We start from the raw sequence: 9082 nt of genomic DNA, 5'->3' as shown, positions 1-9082 counted from the left end.
ACAACAGGAAGTGACATGTTTTAATACTTTTATGCACTATTAGCAACAACGTAAAATATGCCATTGTGTGCTAATCATGCTAGAAATATTCTCAAACATGCTAGCAACACTATGTGCTAAAGGATGCTATTAATACTATAAAACAGGAAGTTGTTGTAACTCTTGCATACAATGCCAAACTTCACACGTTTTATAAGAGTCCTGGCTTGAACACATCTAAAGGCCAATATTCAATTATAATTATAGCACCACCTGCTGGCAACAGGAAATGACTTATTTTAAACTAACTTAAACATGAAATGTCTGATCTGCCCTAAACTTCACATGTTTGATAAGATTCCTGGTCTCAACAGATCTTAAGGCCAATATTTCAGTTATAATCATACCCCCACCTGCTGGTGACAGGAAATTACTTTGAGGATCTATCTTGAGGAACGGTAGACGCCTGTCTCCTCCTCCTCTGCCCTCTATGATGGCTAGTTGGTGGCACCTTGTCTGGAGACTCAGGCCTTGAGTCAGCCATCTTGTCTGGCGACGCAGGTGTGGATTCGGCCATCTTGTGCTGTGGCGCTGGGCTGGTGGCCATCTTGTGCTGTGGCGCTGGGCTGGCGGCCATCTTGTGCTGTGGTGCTGGGCTGGCAGCCATCTTGTGCTGTGGCGCTGGGCTGGTGGCCATCTTGTGCTGTGGCGCCAGCCCAGCAGATGTGACGTGAACAGTCTCTGGATCAGCAGACGTGACGTGAACACTCTTGGGAATCTCTAGGATTTTGGACAGCATAGAAAAATAATCCAAAAATGTTTCAGCGGCCGTCTTGTCCGAAGACACAGGCTCGGCAGACGTGACATGAACTGTCTCTGGATCGACAGACGTGTGCTTCCTCCCCCTTCTCCGTCCGTGATGGAGAGACGGCGGCTCCGATCCGTCCCTCACGAGCCCAGGGTCGAAGGGGGGCCATGGTGGAGAGCGATGCCGGACCTCCTCTCGACCACTCACTCCTCTGTGACCTCACCGGGTCCCACGAAAAACGACCAGGCGGGTTCCCTCAAAACCAATCTTTCTCTCCCGCTCGATGGCTTGGGGGAGAAACCTCAAAAAACATACCGCTGGATCTTTTGTGTGATGGAGTCCTTCTGTCACGACACGCACACAAACAGGTAGAACCAATAGCAGTGTTTTATTGGGATAATCCAAATCTCATAATCCAGCCAGGCAAAGGTCAAAATCCAGATAAGCAGTCCAAAACAAGAAACACGAACCTCCACAAGGGGGCCGAGGCGAGGCGGTGCCCGATGCGGAGGCCGAGGTGGTGCCTGAAGCGGAGGTCGAGGCGGAGGCCGAGGCCGTTCCCGAGGCGGTGCCAGAGGCTGAGGCGGGTCCCGATGCGGATGCCGAGGTGGTGTCCGATGCGGAGCCCGATGCGGAGGCCGAGGTGGTGCCCGAGGCCGTTCCGGAGACCGAGGCGGTGCCCGATGCTTTTCCGGAGGCCGAGGCGGTGCCCGATGCTGTTCTGGAGGCCGAGGCGGTGCCCGATGCCGAGGCGATGCCCGATGCTGTTCTGGAGGCCGAGGCGGTGCCTGATGCTGTTCCGGAGGCCGAGGCGGTGCCCGATGCTGTTCCGGAGGCCGAGGCGGTGCCCGATGCCGAGGCGGTGCCCGATGCTGTTCCGGAGGCCGAGGCTGTGCCTGATGCGGAGGCCGAGGCGGTGCCAGATGCTGTTCCGGAGGCCGAGGCGGTGCCCGATGCTGTTCCGGAGGCCGAGGCGGTGCCCGATGCCGAGGCCGAGGCAGTTCCCGAGGCCGTTCCCGATGCGGTGCCCGAGGTCGAGGCGGTGCCTGATGCCGATGCGGGGCCCGAGGCCATTCCCGATGCGGTGGCCGTTCCCGATGCGGTGCCCGAGGCGGTTTCCCACAAGCCTTGTCTGTATTCATCACTGTTCATTGTATTCAGCTGTCCCCACTTTATTTGCACCTGTCTATAAATACCCTGGTTGTTTCTGTCATTGTGACGGAGTCCTTGTTTAATGTCACCCTGCTTTTTCTTGTTCCCTTGTGGAGGTTCGTGTTTTCTTGTTTTGGGACTGCTTATCTGGATTTTGACCTTTGCCTGGCTGGATTATGAGATTTGGATTATCCCAATAAAACACTGCAATTGGATCTACCTGTTTGTGTGCGTGTCGTGACAGATATGGGTCCTGGCCTGAACTCATCTTTAGGCCAATATTTATTTATAGTCTTAGCGCCACCTGCTGGCAACAGGAAATTACTTCTTTTACACTAACTTAAACATGCAATGTCTGATCTGCCCAAAATGTTGCATGTTTGGTAAGAGTCCTGGCCTGAAGACATTTACATGCTGATATTAAGTTATAATCATAGTGCCACCTGTTGGCAGCAGGAAATGTGGCACAAATATGTACCTTTTTATAAGCATATTGCCCAACGTTCGCTGTTCTCCTATGGCCACAGGGTGGTGGTGAGCCCAGGTGTGAGGGCCCTTTCATCGCTGCTTGCAGCTTTAACCCTCTGGAGTCGATTAACGCGTATACGCGTTTTGGGGTATTTTCTCCTGATAACCCCGAAAAGAACTTAAATTACACTTTCAGTTTTGATCGTACAGATAAGAGCAATACATCAATCGAATCTGTAAAGGGTCTACTTTTTTTTGTATACAGACATAATAACAACAAAACTGTGTGCACTTATAAAATAAAGATAACAAACAAGGAGTTCTGTCTGCAGCCTTTGTCTGCGCTGATCTTCAGTTACAAATGCGTCATTAAAATGAACTGTAACTCAGTGAATACTCAACGAAGAGACATGAGAGAGATATCTATAGAAAGCCTGACATGTCTACTTTTAAACTAAACGAGTGCTGCTGAAAACAAATATTCTGTGATAAAGTAATCCATATGAAAACAACGCGATGTCCGTTTTTTCACGTCTCCCTTCATTATCGTCTAATGCGACCACGCCCCCCCGCGCCGAGCGCGCTATTGAGATTCAAATGTTTCACTGAAGCGCGCGGCTTTTGAATACGCCCACACAACAGAAGACAACAGCGAGACTGTTTTTCAAGTTTTTTTTTTTTATTTTACTGTTTGCTTCGCGATGAGAGGAATAAGACATAATTCACCCCAAAAAGATGTGATGTGGTTGAGGATTTGAGATTTGGATTTCCTCAGAAAAAAAGAATGAAGCACTTTATTCAGCAGAGTTCATAAACATGAGTAAGTCTCTTTTTATTAATTTATATACTTGTACTAGTTTTCACATAACGTGTAAACATTTTACTAGTTAGACTTTTTCCAAAGATTTTTTCCAAAATATAATTCCTGACTAAATGTATAATCAAGTGAAATATTATGAAGTTTCAATAACAATATACACTACTATACCATTCAAAAGCTTGATGTACATAATATAAATGTAACAATAAATGTAACTAACAAATGTAACAATCATTGCTGTTCTTTCAATTTATCCCCCCTAAAAAACCTAAAAAAAATATTCTCAGCTCTTTTCAACATTAACAAAAATAATAATAAAAATAATGATAATAATAATGATAATAATAACAATAAATGTTTTTTTTTTTTTGTAGAAAATAAGATTGTTAAAAGGATTTCTGAAGGATTGTGTGACTGGAGTAATGATGCAAAAAATTCAGTTTGAAAGTCAGCTTTGATTGTTCCTAATAAACTGTTTTAACTGCACTCACAAGTGAATATTAAAATTATGTTGTGGGATAATTAAATATATTCTAAATAAACTACAAACATAAAATTATATACATTTATTTTGTCCTCACATTCTTTCTTGTAACTCATCCCTCTCAGTGACACAGCTGACTGAATGGCTCATTATGCAGCTCATCATTATGCAGGCCTTTGTCTTCTCAGGTGTGAATTCATGATAGTTGACGCCTACTCGCATATGACTTTTACCAACAAAAAGTGTTTTAGAAAATTCAAATCAATATATTGTTTTCTGTAAGTGAGTAAACAAGATGATTTTCACATCATTTAGAAAAAAAAAATTCTAGGCTACAAGCTCCAGTTCTCCAAATTCCTGGGAACCAATTTTCTATATGTGTTTTATTGCCTTATTTCAAGTGATTTAACATTTTTTAGTTTTTTCACTAACCACGCATAACATTTTTTTTTCTCAAAAACACAATCATGTACATACATGCTGCTCACATATTATTATAGCCTAGTTTGTGCTGATTACAGTGAGATTAGACTTTAGCCATTTAGATATTTATAAGAAATTGAAAAAAGCACAAATGTCAGGGCATGACAAAACTTCTCCAGGCCCCAAAAATACCCTTAGACTCCAGAGGGTTAATTGTCTAGTTGCTTTTATGAGTAAGGGTGAGAGACTAATGCAAGATCAAACTGAATGTGTAGCTAGGTTTTACAGCTAGGTTTTGCCAGGTGTGGTTAGCTGGAGAAGTATTCTGTTATTATCTTAGCTGTTGATAGAAAATTGCTAAAATAGGTTTGGTTCAGCATATGTTTGCTGAAAGGGGCATAAGCAGAGTTCTAATTGATGACTTAAGAATGTTCTTATTGTCAAATTATCACTCAGAATTTACTGATAGTTCACAACAGACTCAATATCTGAGGAAGTGAAGTAGAGGAGGGAAAAGGAAGAGGAGAGCATTCCTATTCAGATTATGCTTATTACTTGGTGCCTGGGACTATAATTATGCCCTAGTATTTGTCTAGATAACTTGTGTAACAGGGTCATAAGATTAGAGCACATGTTGAAAATAAATAAATTAGGAATAAAATTGTCTCTGCTTCCTTTTGAGGTTCAGAGAGAATTTCAAACTAAAGTGGAACAAAAGAGGGTATAGAATGTAAATGGATTTAAAAATAGCTGCCTGCTATTATTAAAACAGGGTAATCAGTCTGATTATTAGGAACAATCAGTAGCACTAGTGATTAACTGTAAGATCTGTGTTGGGCAACACATCATGGTTGGTCACAGCTGCTGCGTGTTCAGCTCCCATGCTTAGACTATACCATGTGTGTGCCCCGCACTTCGTAGAGTGTAATTCACTGTGCTATTGAAAACCCCCAATAACTTAATAATTATTCTCTAGATAAACAGTTAAATGTAATTAAATTAAGATTTAATTAACTAGTAACTGAGCAATAGCATTACATAGGATACATCTGAGTTTGTTACATTAGCTGAGAAGAATTAAAGATAGGGAAACAGAGACTAGAGAAAGTGAAAAATCAGAGACCAGGAATTAGGTTAAATTCAAATTACTTCACACTGCATACACACATGCTGTATTTAAAAGCTTCAAGTAAAGGATGTTAAACCCTAATTGTTAAAGCTATTCGGTAGCTTAGCCTAACAATGCTAAGTCATGTTAGCTTAGCCACTTAATGTGGTCTGTTTACAACATGGCACCACCAAGTGACGTATGTGCTATGTGGAGTTAGCACTTCCTGTGACAAGTCGTTGTCATGGTAACCAATGCATGCTAGTGCAATTCAAGCAGTTTAGTGTCTGCCTATTTCAAAGAAGTTGTCCACAGTTTTAAAACACGGTGCGTTCAGTCCTTTAAGACTTGTTACATTAAATAAGCACTTCTGTGAATGCTTCTCTAATTTCACAATAAACTTTTTGCACTTGTTTAAAGAATAACAAAACAGGTTTGCTGTAAGTTAAAGCTGGTTTAAAAATATGTGTAGTTATGTGTGTCTCACACATGAATACTGAAGTACAGTATTACAGTTGTAATTTCACTCAGTGAGTGAAACACAGTAATGACCACCTGGTTGCTAGGCTTGTATACATACAGTCAAAGTGTAGATGAATTGCATCGATCTTATTATAATCTATATGGCCATGTGTTACGAAATACCCAGGAGACTGAGGATAACAGAAAGACAGTTTTATTCAGGCACAAGCAGAGGAGCGGGTAGTGCTGGGAAAAGTGATATGGAGACTGGCAGTGATGAATGGATCCGTAGTAGAGGGGTGGAGACGTCAAGGTAGGGAGGTGTACCACACACACGCACGGAGATGGCTGGGAACTTCTGGAGATCGCTGGAGAGAGGTAAGTAGAGATAGAGTTAGTCCTTAGAGTTAGCATAAAGGTAAGACTATGTTGCGAATGAGACCGGACGCTGACTGAGTGCATGGTATTTGTAGTGCAGAGGTGATTGACTGTTGATGAGGGTCAGGTGGAAGTGCTCAGTACTCAGGTGAGGGCGTGTGCTGTGATTGAATGGAGGTGGAACCTGGCGTGTCTGTAACAGTACCCCCCTCCCCACGGCCCGCTCCTGAGGGCCGAGGACCCCGACGGCGTGGTGGACGTCCTCTTCCTCTGGGAGCTGGCCTGTTAGGATGACTGGAGTGGAAGGTGTTTAGTAAGTTCGGATCCAGGATCTCGTTGCGTGGGACCTATGAACGTTCCTCTGGACCATATCCCTCCCAGTCCACTAGGTATTCAAGTTGTCCACCACGCCGCCGGCAGTCCAGGATGTCTCTTCCTTCGTAGGAAGCACTGTCTTCAAGGAGGAGTGGAGGGGGGGCTTCGCCAGGTTCTGTGGAGGGAGAAACAGAGGGATGGTGAGGCTTAAGGAGAGACACACATGGAAAGTGGGGTGAATCCGGTACTCAGGTGGTAATTGGAGTTTGATCTGCTAAAGGATGGTGAATGGGCCAATGAATCTGGGACTTAGCTTGCTGCTAAAGGATGGTGAATGGGCCAATGAATCTGGGACTTAGCTTGCGGCAGGGCAGGCGCAGGCGGATGTCCCGGGTGGACAGCCAGACCTTCTGACCGGGTTGGTATGCCGGAGCCTCAGATTGGCGAAGGTCGGCTGTCATTCTGCGCCTGCGTAGGGCCCATTGGAGTTGGTGGTGGGCCACGTCCCAGACCCTCTCGCTCTCCTGAAACCAGTAGTCAATGGCGGGGACATCCGACGGTTCCCCTGACCAGGGGAAGAGTGGAGGTTGGTAGGCAAGCACGCACTGGAATTGGAGTGAGTCCGGTGGTAGGTTGTCACAGGGAGTTCTGTGCGTACTCGGCCCACCCTAGGAACTGGTTCCAGGAGTTCTGGTGGCAGTGACAGAAGGTACGGAGGAAGCATCCAATCTCCTGAACCTTCCTCTCCGTCTGCCCGTTAGATTGTGGATGGTATCCAGAGGACAGACTGATGGCCACACCTAGGAGCGAATGGAATGCTTTCCATACCCGGGAGATGAACTGAGGACCTCTGTCTGAGACGATGTCTTCTGGGATGCCAAAGTACCTGAAGACATGGTTAAATAGTAACTCGGCCATTTCCATGGCCGTGGGCAGACCTTTCAGGGGGAGAAGACGACATGACTTAGAAAATCTGTCCACTATGACCAGAATGCAGGTATTATTATCAGAGGGAGGAAGATCAGTAATAAAATCCAACCCTAGGTGTGACCACGGGCGATTAGGGACGGGCAGAGGATGGAGCTTGCCTGATGGTAGATGGCGTGGGCTTTTAGAGATGGTGCAGTCTGTACATCCGTTCACGTACCTTCTGATGTCAGAGGCCATGTTGGGCCACCAGAAGCGTTCCCTTAGCAACGAGAGGGTTTCATTGACCCCCAGGTGACCAGTGCCAAGAGATGTGGGAGCGGAGTGAATGAGTGGAGTGCGCCGTGTCCTGGGGATGTACTGGTGTCCCGGTGGGCAACCCGGCGGGGTGTTGGTAGCCGGATCGGATGGAGGAAGAGTCTCGGCAGACCAGGTAATGGGGCTGATGATGACTTTTTCTGGGAGTATGGTTTCCGGTTCTTCTAGGTTTTCTTCAGGGGCGTGACACCGGGACAGGGCGTCAGCCTTCACGTTCTTAGCCCCTGGGCGATACGAGATGGTAAAATGGAAGCGGGTGAAGAATAGTGCCCAGCAAGCCTGTCTTGGATTTAGCCTCTTGGCGACCCGAAGATACTCAAGGTTCTTGTGGTCAGTGAGAACCAGAAAGGGGTGTTTGGCTCCCTCCAGCCAATGCCTCCATTCTTCCAGGGCCAACTTGATGGCCAACAGCTCACGGTTGCCGATGTCATAATTTACCTCCGCCGGGTTGAGCTTCCGTGAGAAGCAGGCGCATGGGTGGAGGCGACGGGATTCCCCTGCTGCTGAGATAAGACTGCTCCCACTCCGGTAGTAGAAGCATCGACTTCAACGACGAAGGGTCGGTTGGGGTCAGGATGGACCAGGAGTGGAGCGGTCGTAAATGCCTTCTTGAGGGAGTTGAAGGCCTCTGTGGCGGCTGGAGTCCAAGAGAGTAATTTTGGCTTATTCCGGAGGAGACTAGTGAGAGGGCTGGTGATGGCACTGTAGTTTTGGATGAAACGTCTGTAGAAATTGGCAAAGCCAAGGAATCGTTGGAGTTCCTTGATGGTGGTAGGTATGGGCCAATCCCTTACAGCATTTACCTTCCCCTCGTCCATCCGGATGCCACTGCTGTTGATCTTGTAACCAAGGAACTGCACTGAGGGCTGATGGAAGGAGCATTTCTCGGCCTTGAGGTAGAGCTGAAAGGCCCTCAGGCGTTGCAGGACCTCCGCAACGTGGCGATGATGTTCCGCTAGGCTCTGGGAGTAAATGAGGATATCATCAATGTAGACGAGGATGAACTTATGGAGGAACTCCCGGAGCACCTCATGGATGAAATCCTGGAAGACGCAGGGGGCGTTAACAAGTCCCATACGGCATCACGCAGTACTCATAGTGGCCAGTAGGGGTGATGAAGGCTGTTTTCCACTCGTCCCCTTCTCGTATCCGAATGAGGTTGTAGGCGCTGCGGAGGCCCAACTTGGTGAAGACAGTGGCACCACGGAGATGTTCCAGGGCAGCTGGGATGAGGGGAAGTGGGTATCGGAACTTGACAGTTATGTTGTTAAGAGCCCGATAATCAATACAGGGTCATAAGCCTCCGTCCTTCTTTTCAACGAAGAAGAAACTCGAAGCAGCGGGGGAGGTAGATGGACGAATGTAACCCTGGGCCAGCGCCTCCTTGATGTACTCCTCCATGGCCTTCTCCTCCAGAATGGAAAGGGGGTAGATCCTTCC

The 9082-nt window shown here is 46.6% G+C and overlaps 1 protein-coding gene across 1 annotated transcript; it reads right to left on the bottom strand.

Moving 5' to 3' along the window:
* Positions 1 to 5849: 5849 nt before the first annotated feature.
* On the bottom strand, positions 5850 to 8781 carry LOC122144827 (uncharacterized mitochondrial protein AtMg00860-like). The gene has a single exon (XM_042756018.1). It carries the CDS (start codon positions 8716 to 8718, stop codon positions 8077 to 8079), a length of 642 nt encoding a protein of 213 aa, XP_042611952.1. The 5' UTR covers positions 8719 to 8781; the 3' UTR covers positions 5850 to 8076.
* Between the last annotated feature and the right edge of the window lie 301 nt (positions 8782 to 9082).

The sequence above is a fragment of the Cyprinus carpio genome, unplaced genomic scaffold, assembly GCF_018340385.1.
Source record: "Cyprinus carpio isolate SPL01 unplaced genomic scaffold, ASM1834038v1 S000006768, whole genome shotgun sequence".
NCBI lineage: Eukaryota > Metazoa > Chordata > Actinopteri > Cypriniformes > Cyprinidae > Cyprinus > Cyprinus carpio.
This window is presented reverse-complemented; position numbering and strand designations above follow the sequence as displayed.

Coding starts and splice junctions, on each gene's coding strand:
- LOC122144827 (XM_042756018.1), bottom strand. CDS start 8,718: ATGGGACTTGTTAACGCCCCCTGCGTCTTCCAGGATTTCATCCATGAG.